A 13810-nucleotide genomic window follows, 5' to 3' on the forward strand; every position below is an offset into this window, starting at 1 on the left:
GGTGCACACATATACATGCAGGCAAAATACTCATATACATAAAAAAAAAGAAGAAGAAGAAAGAAACCTTTCTTTTTAAGTTAGATGTCTCCCTCAATTCCTCTCCACCTCATTTTTTGAGACAGGGTCTCTCACCAAGCCTGGAGTTAGCTGATTTGGTTAGACTAGCCAACAAGCGCTAGGGAGCCTGCTGTCTCTGCTTTCCTGGGTCAGGGATTACAGGAATGCACTGTTTACTGCTGTGCCCAGATTTTTCATTAGGTTCTGGGGGTTGAAATCAGGTCTTTTTGCTTGTACACCAAGTGTTTATCAACTGAGTCAACTCCTAAGCCCCTATTGTCTCATTTGAATGTCGCAAGAGAGCTGGAGAGGTAGCCTGGTGATAGAGCACTTGCCTCCTATGTTATAAGCCTTAGGATCAATCCTATCATGGAAGAAAAAGAGGGGAAGTTGCAGCCTCCTGCAATATCAATACAACTCCTTTAATATACAAATAAGGACATTGAAGCCCAGAGTTGAGGTCATCTGACCCAGTGGGGAGGGTACAGAGCAGGATTCAAACCAACCTGCTAGCCCCAAATTTGTGTCTTTTAGTGTCTCCACGCCTGACACTTCCTGCTGGACGCCAAACAGAGATATGTTTACGGCTTCCAGATAGGGGAAGAGATGGTAAAACACTTTGATGAACTCCTAATGGAGTCACTGTCCCAGGGAAGAAAAGGTGAGGGGAGGTAGACCTCACTGAACACAAGCTGCAGGCAGCTCTCTCTGAGCCACCAAATGTCAGCCTGCTTGCTGAGGAGCTCACAAAAAACTCATGTTACCACCAGCTACAGTGGTCACCACATGGGGATCTCTTTGAAATTGCTCTTACTTCATGTGATATTGTTTTGGTTTGTTTTTTAAGACACAGCTTCTCGTTGTAGACCTGGCTATTCTAGAACTTGCTCTGTAGACCAGACTGGTATTGAACTCAGAGATCTGCCTGTTTCTGCCTCCTGAGCCCTGTGGTTAAAGACTTGTGCCACCACAACCTGGCTCAAGTCACATCTTTGTTATGTTAAAGGGTGTGGGGCACAGCTCATGAGTACACTCTCTAAATAAAAGCTAAGGTCCTGCCTTGGGAGGCTTTCTAAAAACATTGACTGTCCCGTTTCACTGTGGTTGGCAATAATCTGGACATTAATAGCTTGGTCTTTTAGCTGAACAAGCTACAGATGTTGAAGGAGGTCCTGGCGTCTAAGTTAACAACTCTAAGCAAAGCCTCTCCTACTCAAAGACACCCTCATGGTAGTAACAAAATGATGCTCCTTTCACAAGGCTTTTTGTCATTAGCTACAGAAGATTATGTGGACTTAAGATCTAAAACATTTAAAACGAGAACATTGCCCCATATCCCTTTGCTGTGGGGATGGACAACCTGCAGAGCCACACCCTCTTCCCTGGGTTTATTCAGATTCGCACAAAGTTACAAAATGTTACAAAGTAGCCACTCCCCACCCCCTCCCCACTCCCATCCAACCAAGTGATGCCTCTTGGTTTTAAGTTTCCAAACCAGCCACCAAGGTCATCTAAGACAAGTCTTTCTTACCAACATCTGGTCGATAAATTCCTTCAAAATAGAAGCTACTTGTCTGGTCTTGCTAGACGCATGGGGGTATATCACAGTTGTCGCTCCTCGATTCCAATCAACAACCACTACATTCATCTCTTGTACACTGATCAAACTCTGTACCAGCTCCTCTATCCAAACCGGAGGGGAGCCTGTTGGCCGGAAACCGTGGATTATAAAAGTGGTTTTCTTGGTCACATTTAAGCTCCCCAGAGCTGTGGAGTTGATGATCTGTGCACAGGTCTGGTCTCTCTGTGTGTAGAGCATCAGTCTCACGGAGAGTCCTGTACCAACCACCGCGCTGTGGAAGCTCAGTCTGGTGAAGGACGGGCATGTTTCATCCGTGTCTGGAAATGAGAATTAGACGGCATCATGCAGTGCCTCCTAAGCAAGACAGTGCTGTGATCCGCTCCTTGATGCTCTTACATTCCTCTTTACAGCGCCTCTCCACAGCGCCTCTCCACAGTGCCTCCCCAGAGCCTGGAGCTAGCTCAGTACGCTGAAAAAGTCATACTTAATCCAGTATTTCTAAGTAGTGATTCCTGGTTTGTCTGGACATCTTTCCCCAGACTCCTTCAAGCTCAAAAGCAGAAGTTAGCTCGATGGAGCTTCTACAACCCTCCCAGCCTTAAGTATATCCTCATTAGCCCGCTCCCTCAGAATCTGAGTGCCTCACTTACAGCACACTGAAATCATCTTTCAGGGGTCTATTCTGGGTACTGGGTATGGGTGTGTCTACCCTGTGAGACCCCATTCTCCTTGAATGGTAATTTTTAGGCTGTGTATCCTTGGAGAGACAGAACACAGCCAGAGAGTCGGCAACGGAGTCTCCATGGTCTCTTGTGTAGAGCCCTCTCCTGGAAGGATGGTCAGAGGATGGTCCGCCCTGCCCTAAACATCTGAAAACACAGACCATATCAGCTGGTGCTGAGCCCCTTTTCTTCTAGGCTCCTCAAGCTCTCCTTTCGAGCCTTCACCCTGCAGAAAAGTCTTGGAAGAAAGGAGGACTCAAGGAAGGGACAGCACAAATGTAGGTCTTCTTGTTGTTTCAAAACCCCACACTTGGCCTGATTCCCCCGAACACACTTCTCCCCCAATCTCTCTGCCTACAGATCAGGATGTAGCTCTCAACTTCTCTAGCACCATGCCTGCTATGCCTGCCCTCATGCTCCGTGTCATGATGATAATGGACAAACCTCTGAAACTGTAAGCCAGCCCCAATTAAACACTTTCCTGTATAGGAGTTGCTGTCCTGGTGTCTCTTCACAGCAACAGAACAATGACTAAGAGAGTCATAAAAGGGAAAATACCAATTCTTAGAAAATCTAACTAAATATAACTAAACATTTAAAGGTAAAGGGACAAACAAATGATTCAGAAAATATAAACAGCTGACGATGAAATCTGTGCGCCAAAATGTTAGGAATAAATCAGTCTAGGGCTGCAGAGTGGGTGCACTGGTTGAGCACAGGCTCAAGGCCAAGGAAGCAATGAGTAAATCCGCACGGAGGTTTGCTTCTGCTCTGTGTGCTCTCTTAGTCTTGTAGCTTTTTCAAAACTGTCCAGTTATTTCCAAGTTAACGTAAAAGGAAAGAACAAGGCAGAGACCCACCAGTAATAGACAGAGGAGGAGATGGGCTGTCAATCTGACCTCAAAAAGCAAAATTGGGTGGATGTGATGGCACATGCCTTTAACCCCAGCATTCAGGAAGCAGAGGCAGGTGGATCTCTGTGAGTTCAAGGTCAGCCTGGGCTGCATAGTAAAACCCTGTCTCAAAAAAAAAAAAAAAAAAGGAAGAAGAGGAAGAAAAGGAGGAAGAGGAGGGGGAGGAAGAGGAAGCCACCGCATCAGCAGCAAAAGCAAGGAAAGCAAGCTGGCAGGAGATACAGCTTAGTGGTAAAGCATGGCTAGTGTGTATGACCCTGAGTTCAATCCCTTGTAGAAAAAAAGAAGAACGAGGAAGAAATGAATGGGAAGGGGAGAGGAGAGGTAGGGGAGGAGCAGGGGGAGGGAAGGGAAGACAGGAATAAGGAGCAAAAGGAGGCAGATGCTTGCTTGAGGCTTCGGTTCAAAGGGCAGTGGAGGAGAGTTGGAGACAAACAAAAGCTCAAGTTGCAAGATGATAGAAGTGAGAGCTGGAGTGATGCTCAGTGGTTAAGGGCACCCAAGTGGCAGCTCACAACTGCCTGGAACTCCAGTTCTAAACGTTCTGCCACCTTCTTATGGTCTCCATAGGCAGGAAACACACACACAGTACACATACATATATACACACAACAACATTCGTGCACATTAAAAAAATGTGGAGGCTAGAGAGATGGCTCAGTGGTTAAAAGCACTCACATACTGTTGCAGAGGACACAGGCTCAGTTCCCAGCACCCACATGTGTTATATTAACCACCTGTAACTAGCTCCAGGAGATTTGAAACCCTCTCTCACCTCTACCGGCTCCTGCATGCATATGGTGAACACACATACACTGAGGAATACAACAAAAATATAAAATCAAATTTAAAGAAAAGGAAAATATATGTGGATGTATATTAAGATGGAAGAGTTAAATGAAGAGTTTTGAGGCCCTTGGTTTTGGAATTTGTCAGATTTGGACCTTTGCAATATTACATCCTGCTTTGCTAAAGAGCTGCTGTGAGAGGCTTTAGGGAGCTCCTCGGAGATGGAACACACATGCACAGGGCCCTGCATCCAACTCCAGCCACCGAGAGAGAAAAGGCAAAAAAGGCAAATACGGGTGACAATTCTAACAATCAGGAATTGCATTATTTTAAATAGAAATGTTTGAAAGCCACTCTGTATGCCACCATCCCACACTTGGCTTCACTTAGGGAGAACAGCTCTGTAGAAAGTGAAGCGCAGCCCCAACACCAAGCTGAGGAACATTCCCTAGGGTGATGTTAATGCTTGGGAGAAGTTGAGGGAACAGGGATGGAACAGAACAGGAAGGACATTAACTTCCGACAGGTCCCCAAAAAGCAGGGGACCTTGGGACACACCTATTCTGACTTCTCTCAATGGAAACTTAAGAACCTAACTATCTAGAGACATCTGGGTACTTTTGGTCATGGCATCAATCACAATAATAGTAACCAAAGTCACACACAATGTTCTGGGCCCTGCATCGATGCTGGAATAGTCAGGCATGGTCCTGTAGTAGGTCAACACTTCCATGTCACCCTTCACTACTTCTTCCTGAAAATGTGTCAGTCAGCTTAGAGAACCCATCCCAGAGCAATAGCTCATGATCTAATTTGTCATCTGATAGTCGCAGAGGTGTGGAATGGGGTCCCAAGCTCTCTGGGTCTTATCCACCTGTAAAACTAAGGGGGGTTGTTGTTGGTGGTGGTGTTTTTTTTTTTTTTTTGCTGTTGTTTGTTTTTGTTTTGTTTGTTTGTTTTCAATACAGGGTTTCTCTGTGTAGACCTGGCTGTCCTGGAACTCACTCTGTAGACCAGGCTGGCCTCAAACTCAGAAATCTGCCTGCCTCTGCCTCCCAAGTGCTGGGATTAAAGGCGTGTACCACCACCTCCCAGCTAAAGCTACCTTTTGTTCCAGTCTGTGCAACCTACAAGGGTGGCCTGGAAAGTCATGTTGTTTTTCACGTGCTGCCGATGTGTGCAAGAGAGGAATTGTATAATGCTACCTTGTCTCAAAAATCCAAACAAGGGAACTAATGAGATGGCTCAGTGGTTAAAAGCACTTGCTGCCAAGCCTGGTAACCAGAGGTCCACCATAGTGGGAGAGCCAACTAATGCGCCTTCTGACCTCCACACCATGACACACGTGTACTGTGTGCCTCATTGGTGTAATTAAAAAATAATCAAACCAAACCAACCAACCAAACGAAGAAACCACAAACCCAAGAGCTCTATTGGCAGGAGTGTGCAAGAAGTCAGATGTTTCTTTACCTAACTACTAGGTCTGTTAACCTTAGGAGCTGTGAACTGTAGACCTATGGGTTAGAAGCCACACATTCCCCTGGGTCCTTGAGGGCGGGAAGCTGGTGAGCTGAAGGCTATAATGAGAACTTGCTACAGGGGGTGGGGGTGGGGAATCTGTAGAAAGCTCAGTGGACGCCACCATGCCACCTGGCAGGCTGCCTGTCCTTTAACCCCCATCTATCATAGCTTATCTGAAACAGAAGAAATTATACCTGTCGTTTCTGGATTATTTTGGAATTCATTTACACTGAAATAGCATTTCCTGTGGAATTAGAATGAAAATGGCCCCAACTGGCTATTTGCATGCTTAGTCCCCAACTGGTGAACTGTTTGGGAAGGTTTAGGAAGTGTGACCTTGTTGGAGGAAATGTGCCACTGGAGGTGGGCTTTAAGGTTTCAAAAGTCATGCATGCCAGGTCCAATCTCTCTCTCTCTCTCTCTCTCTCTCTCCCTCCCTTCCTCTCTACCTCCCCCTCCCCCCTTTCTGTGCCTGCTGCCTGTGGATCAGGATATAAAGCTCTGAGCTCTTGCTCCAACACTGCCTGTATGCTTCTTGCCATGATAATGAACTAAGCTCTGGAACTGTAAGCAAGCTCCCATTTCAACGCTTTCTTTTATAAGACTTGCCTTGCCATGGGGTCTCTTCACAGCAATAGAACAGTGAGTAAGACACACCTCTATCCCATGGAGGCTGTCCACTCACAAGTCACTTGGTCTTAGGGGTTCACCATCAATCTGTCTGAAATAGTCCCTGAACTGTGCTGGGACTGATGTTTGTTCTACCCAGTCTTTCTAACCCTTCCTTTCTCAGGGCCCAGCCCCAAAGCATGCTGGGAGGTCTTCCTGCCCACTCTTCCCTCCTTCCCTGGCTCCATCAACTGTACTCCTGCCAATAGAGCTCTTGGGTTTGTGGTTTCTTCGTTTGGTTGGTTGGTTTGGCTTGATTATTTTTTAATTACACCAATGAGGCACACAGTACACGTGTGTCATGGTGTGGAGGTCAGAAGGCGCATTAGTTGGCTCTCTCCTCCCACTATGGTGGACCTCTGGTTACCAGGCTTGGCAGCAAGTGCTTTTAACCACTGAGCCATCTCATTAGTTCCCTTGTTTGGATTTTTGAGACAAGGTAGCATTATACAATCCAGGCTGGCTTCAAACTCAGGATACTTCTGCCTCAGCCTCCCCTAGTCCTGGAGTTAGAGGAGTGTAACACCATGCCTAGTTCAAAACTAAACTTACTGTTTATTAATTTTTTCCCATTTGCAAAACATTTTATGAGGGTATCATGTACAGATTTAGTACTCATAGAGGCCCAAAGAGGGTGTCAGATTCCCTGGAACTGGAGTTACAAACGAAAATGAGCTGCCATGTGGGTGATGGGAACCAAATCTCACACCTCTGGAAGAACAACAAGTGCTCTTTAACCACTGAGCCATCTCTCCAGCCCATTTATATTAGTTTTGACTTTTAAAAGGCCCAGCTCAGGTCCCTTTGCATACCAGGCAAGCACTCTACCACTGGACTCCATCTTTGGTTCCCAGAACTAAACATCTGTAAAAGACAACAATGGGTCTTGACCATGTTACAAAGTAGCTTAAACTACTGATGGGTCTGGACCATGTTACAAAGTAGCTTAAGCTACTGATGGGTCTGGACCATGTTACAAAGTAGCTTAAGCTACTGAGGTCAGGTTTGTGTGCTTGTATCAAATGTGTTCCTAGCACTGGAGCTTTTTGTTGGTGTCAAAATTCTTGGCACTTTAGAGAGCATACAAACACTAGACATTGTGAGAAATAAATGTGTGCAATGGCTTCCCACATAGATTTCCATATTTTATCTTATGCTGGTGTATTTAAAGTTATGAACTATTTTATGCTTCCCAAAGGCAGACAATTTTTGGACTATTTAAGTGATTTCTTACGAAGTCAAGGTTACTCAAAGGACAACAGGTATATTAAACTGGTTTTTCAAGTTTAACCTCATCTCTCATAGTTCACTGAAACAGGAGAAATTATGTCTGTCCTCTTTAGACTGCTTACCCTGAAATAACATTTCTTACTGACACCTGGAAAATTACAAGGAAATGGACTCTGTATACAGCACCCTTTGAGGAAGAATCTGGATTTTAATCAAAGGTGGCATAATTATTTATTATGACCTTCTTTCTTATATTAAAAGAAACAGATTCAAGTTGAAAATCAGGGCTATGTAGCTCTGGGAGGCCTTGAACTCACTATGTAGCCGAGGGTGATCTTGACCGTATGATCTTCCTGCCTCCACTTTGTATGTGCTGGGGTTGCAGGTGTACACACCACATCAAGTTTCTGCAGTGCTGCAGATCAAGACCAGGTTTCTTGCATGCTTGGCAAGCACTTTTAACTGAGCCACAACTCAAGACTCACCAAGACACTTTTTTAAAGTCTTGGCCATGTCTACTTACATACTGACCATGGATGCACTCCTGCTGCACTGACAGAGTTATACCATCATGACTTTCAGCTCATAAAGAGAAGTTCTTAAGTAAAAACACAGTATAGTTTTGGGAAAAGTAAGGGTTTGAGTGTCAGCTCTAGGTTTGAGAACTAGCTCTATTTCCTAGGTACCCAAGCTGGCACAATCAACTGGCTAACCTCTCTTAACTTTCAATCTTGCATTTATGAAAGGACAATAATAATGATAATCTTAGGCAGTGCTACACAAAGACAGGTTCAGTTTGAAGCCAAAAATGAGTCCCTACACATATGTCATTATTTGAATTTGAAATGTCTTCCACAGGTTCATGTGTTTGAGCATATGTCCCCAAATGTTGGCACTTGTTTTAAGAGGCTGTAGAATCCTTGGGAAGTGGGTCCTACCTAAAGGGTGTGTCTCTAAGGGCCAGGCCTGAAGTGTTCTGGGCTGGGCATGTTTCCAGCCTGTACTGGCTAGTTTTGTGTCAACTTGACACAGCTGGAGTTATCACAGAGAAAGGAGCTTCAGTTGAGGAAATGCCTCCATGAGATCCAACTGTAAGGCATTTTCTCAATTAGTGATCAAGGGGGAAAGGCCCCTTGTGGGTGGGACCATCTCTGGGCTGGAAGTCTTGGTTCTATAAGAGAGCAGGCTGAGCAAGCCAGGGGAAGCAAGCCAGTAAAGAACATCCCTCCATGGCCTCTACATCCGCTCCTGCTTCTTGACCTGCTTGAGTTCCAGTCCTGACTTCTTTCAGTGATGAACAGCAATGTGGAAATGTAAGCTGAATAAACCCTTTCCTCCCCAACTTATTCTTGGTCATGATGTTTATGCAGGAATAGAAACCCTGACTAAGACACAGCCCCAGTTCTGTTTCCTGACTGCTAGGTTGTAGCAGTCACACCATCAGCTCCATCACTATCAGAGCCCCAAGCCACCCTGCTTTCTCATGTGATGGACTGCATCCTCTTACACCTCCAGCCAAAGAAGCCCCTCCTCGTTTCAGTTGATTCTGCTGGCATTCTGACACAGCAATAAGGAAATTAATCCAATATGCTCAATATTCAGCACATGTGCGTGCGCACACACAATGCTAAAGAAAATGTAAAAAAAAATTTAAAAATAAAATAATGCAAAGGATAAGACGGTAGAAGTGTCACACACACACACACACACCTTTTGTATTTTGAATCAACTGACAACAACACTCCACCATAAAGAAAAAGAAGGGGAAGGGCTCTCTGAATAAAGCTCTGTGTGACTCAGTTTGTTTATACAGCATCACCAACCCCCATAAACTGCTACACAAGGAAGTGGAGCCAGCCTGGGCCACCAGGGAACAGGTTGCTGATAAATGGTTTTCATCACACAGTATAGGTGATAGAAAAAAAAAGTACCCTTTTTTAAAAGAAAATTGTTGGTGTTTTCTTCGCTGTGCATTTACCTGCAACACTTTTAAATATTGTACTGGAGTATTGCTTATCGGAAGGGTAGAGGGCTCAGTGGGTGAATGGCTCAGTGGTTAAAGTCACCGTCCGCTCTTCCTGAGGACTTGGGTTTGACTCCCAGCACCCACATGGTGGCTCACAAGTAAAGATTAATCCAGTCTCAGATCAGAAGCCCTCTTCTGATCTCTATGAACACTACATGCACATGGTACACATACTACATTCAGGAAAACACTCGAAATGAAATCTCAAAGAAAATTTTAAAAAATCACTTATCTTGTTGATATCTGAGTTTTGGTCTCTCTGCTCCTTGGATGTTTTTCTTTTTTCTTTCTTTTTTTTTTCTCTCTCTCTTTCTTTCTTTCTTTCTTTCTTTCTTTCTTTCTTTCTTTCTTTCTTTCTTTCTATTTATTTATTATATGTAAGTACACTGTAGCTGTCTTCAGACACTCCAGAAGAGAGCATCAGATTTTGTTACGGATGGTAAACCATCATGTGGTTGCTGGGATTTGAACTCAGGACCTTTGGAAGAGCAGTCTGCACTCTTAACGGCTGAGCCATCTCACCAGCCCTTTTTTGGTTTTTCGAGACAGGGTTTCTCTGTGTAGCCCTGGCTATCCTGGAACTCACTTTGTAGACCAGGCTGGCCTTGAACTCAGAAATCCGCCTGCCTCTGCCTCCCAAGTGCTGGGTTTAAAGGTGTGCGCCACCACCGCCCGGCAGATGTTTTTCTGGGGAACATTATTCTCACCCACTTTACCCTAACTAAACCCCAGACTGTCAGGGTTGCTCTAAGAATTGTAAGTGATACCTATGAGGTTTCCAGAGCCTTGGCACACAGATGTCAAAAAGTTAGCAACTGGGGGCTGGAAAGATGACTCAGTGGTTAAGAGCACTGACTGCTCTTCCAGAGGTCCTGAGTTCAAATCCCAGGAACCACATGGTGGCTCACAACCATCCGTAATGAGATCTGACACCCTCTTCTGGGGTGTCTGAAAGACAGCAACAGTGTACTTATGTATAATAAGTAAATCTTAAAAAAAAAGTTAGCAACTGTTGATTCAATGATGGACTTGGAAAATACTATTTACCCATAGGATTGTACAAAGACTTGAAACAGTGCATTCAAGGTGGGCTGGAAGTAAATCCTAATATAATTATTATACATTTTCTAGTTAGATTCTAAGCTTCACCTATTAGCATACTTACATCAGTTTACAAAATTGACTTCTATCGTCTTATCCTTTGCATTATTTTATTTTTAAATTTTTTACATTTTCTTTAGCATTGTGTGCGCGTGCACACGTGCCCTTGCATGTCACAGCTCATACATGCGGAGCTAGTGTTTCCCTTCCACCTCTCCGGAGGTTTGGAGGATGCAACTCAGTTCACCAGGCTTACATGATTGGCACTTTACCCACTCGCCATCTCTTTTACCCACTCGCCATCTCTTTTACCCACTCGCCATCTTGCTAGCCCCTTTTGAATTAATTCTAAAACATGTTGGAGCATTTCTGAAAAGGCATCAGAATTATTTTAACAGTTATTTTCCTTTCCCTCATTCTGGCACTCCTATGTGTGTGTGATGTGTGTGTTTGTGTGTACGCATGTTCACATGTGTGTGTGCGCACACGTACGGCTGTGCTTATGTATGCAGAGGCTCTCAGCGTTTGGCAGGTGTCTTCTTCAATCACCTCCCAGTTTATGAACTGAGGCAGGGTCTCTCATTGGAGCCTAGAGCTCTCTGATTCCACTGGTCCACTGGCTTAGGGATCCTCTGTCCCTGCCCGCAGAGCTCCTGTGTGGGACTTCATCCCCCTTAGGTATTTATGTTCATACTTGTCCGGCAAGCGCTTTTTCCCCTAAGCCATCTTCTCAGCCCCAAAGATCACTTTCTTTAACAACCAGCAACCAGTTTAATACTGGAACCAGCAAGATGGCTCGGTGGGTCAGGCAACTGACAGCCCGACAGCCTGAGTTGGAGCCAGTACCACACAGTGGGAGTAGAAAACCAGCTCCAAAAAAGGATGTCTTCCACAAAAAAAAAAAAAGAAAAAGAAAACCAGCTCCTACAAGCTATACTCTGACCTCCACATGTGCCCTGTGGCTTGTGTGCCCAAACATATGAAATAAGTAAACAAATGTAATGGAAAACAGTTTGATATCTGAAACCTTACCCAGTTCTGGAGTAGAGACATTTCTGCCATATCTAGTCTGCATTTAAGGTTTCCAGTTTGTTTATTTGTTTGTTTGTTTCCGTTATTCTTGCAGTTGGGAACATAACTCAGTAGTGTGTTAAGGCCATACGTTTAAAAGGACTTAGCACCGCCTGTGCTGCCTCTACCAAAGAGCAAACAGCATGTGCCATTTTTAGAAGCCGTGGAGCATGAGTGGTCTGCAGGTCTGATATCTGCCTCCTGCCCTTTAAACAGTTATTTCAAGACTGGGTGTGGTGGTGAACACCTTTATCCCAGTGAGTTCAAGACTGGCCTGGTTTACAGTGTAAGTTCCAAGGCAGCCAGGGCTACACAGAGAAACCCTGTTTTAAACAAACAAACCAATACAACTTATGTCAGAATTCACAGTCACAAGCTTTGTGTGAAACGGAAGTGGGTTCCAGGAAGGACTGAGAAGTACATTTCCCTTCAGGTTTGCTATCTCAACACGGAGATTCATATTTTCATTTTGATTTTATTATCTTTCCTTGTATTAGAATTGAACCCAGAGTGACACACATACTAGGCATATATTCTATGACTGAACTACATCCACGGCCTGGCAATTAATAACTTTTAAGTTATAAATATATCACATACTATTATAAGAAATTTATTTATATGAAATTATTTTTGTAACAGTGGTTTAAATACACCTAAATAAATACACGAAAGTATAAAAAATTTACCATTGCAAAAAAAATATAAAACAAAAAAAGAGAAAATGAGTTCGAGGCCAGCCTAGTCTACAGAGTGAGTTCCAGGACAGCCAAGGCTACACAGAGAAACCCTGTCTCGAAAAACCAAAGAGAGAGAGAGAGAGAGAGAGAGAGAGAGAGAGAGAGAGAGAGAGAGACTTAACTTCTCTATGTAAACATCACAAAATAAATTTTTACAGTTTCAAAAAATAAGTTATTTAATTTTATGTAGGTCAGAAGACACAATTTAACTAAGAAAAAACTAATACTACCCTTAGCCTTTTCAAGTTAATTCAAAGAGATAAGGGTTTGATCTATGGTTGAGAGGGGAAAAAAATCACCATAAGAAAGCTCATTTTACCCATAGCTCCTGGCCTCAAATATGCTCACATAGAACTTTGATGTCCACTAATACTTCTTAAAGACATTGGCTAAATGACCTACCTGATTTCACCAAGCACATGAAACTGATGAGAAAACATAGCCTCAGCATAAGGAACCTCAAGAGATCATGTGCCCCAAACACGAGGACGTGTCGCACTCCGCAGAGCCTGGCGTTCCCGCGTTCCCGCGTCCCACCCTGAAGTCTGGCTTTCTCCAAGCGAGTGAGTCCGTGACAACAGGAAGTCCCCGAGGGAGGTTCTGTGGCCCTGTTAGTCCTGTCAGGATCTTTGGCTCCTCCTCTTTGCAATAAAAGGTCTGGGACTTTCTGCTTGCACAATTTATGCATATGTTAATGTGTCATTTGCATTCGAAGGATGCCGAGTAAAAGGTTTCCTTCTTCGTGGGCGGTTTCCTAGCTGTTCGGCTTGGTGTGTTGAAATCAACCTCATTTGGAATCCTTTTCCTTTATGAATGAATCCCGGATGACAAATCCGGGTCAGTATTCCCCTGTCGCCACTGTGTATACAAAGCCACGTTCATGTTAACTCCAGCGTCTCCACAGAGCTGTCTTTAGACTTTTATTAAGAACATTTCATTAAGTTCGGCTATACAGCCTAATTTACGAATCTACCTATGCTTCAGAGTTGTGCTTAGCTTGCTTACTTCTCATCCAGAGTCCTTGTCTCCCTCATAACTGAGTTTTTATTTTTGCATTTTATTTATTGAGTGTGGCAGGTGAGTGTGGGTTGCAGTCCCTGTCCTTCTGTGCATGGTCTTGGAGTCAGGCCTTGGAGTCAGGCCCGCTGTGCAATCTCACCCATCCAGTTGTCTTCTTAAAGGGGAAGAACACATCTACATCTTTCCAACCTTTCTAAGGCCTACACTAGAAGTAACCAATCCTGCTGCTCTATGAGGTTATTGTGGGTGACGGTACTTTGGCAGTAAAGAGTGTACCTAGCCAAGTTGGAAAGGCAGGTCACTAATGATACACTGCAAAGTGATGTAACCTTCTTCGTAGTGAAAATTCCCCTAACCATAAGTTT

The 13810-nt window shown here is 44.2% G+C and overlaps 1 protein-coding gene across 1 annotated transcript in view; it reads right to left on the bottom strand.

Annotated features, from left to right (window-relative positions):
• Window positions 1-13186, bottom strand: part of Liph (lipase H) — a 47194-nt gene extending 34008 nt beyond the window's left edge. The window contains exons 1-2 of the mRNA XM_021185114.2: window positions 12828-13186; window positions 1592-1959 (exon numbers count right to left, since the gene is read on the bottom strand). Of these exons, the coding sequence (XP_021040773.2) occupies window positions 1592-1959; window positions 12828-13113 (654 nt within the window). The 5' untranslated portion in view covers window positions 13114-13186. The remainder of the gene's footprint in view (window positions 1-1591; window positions 1960-12827) is intronic.
• Window positions 13187-13810: the final 624 nt, after the last annotated feature.

This window comes from Mus caroli, unplaced genomic scaffold, assembly GCF_978045245.1.
Source record: "Mus caroli unplaced genomic scaffold, Mus_caroli_1 scaffold_17, whole genome shotgun sequence".
Classification (NCBI taxonomy): Eukaryota; Metazoa; Chordata; class Mammalia; order Rodentia; family Muridae; genus Mus; species Mus caroli.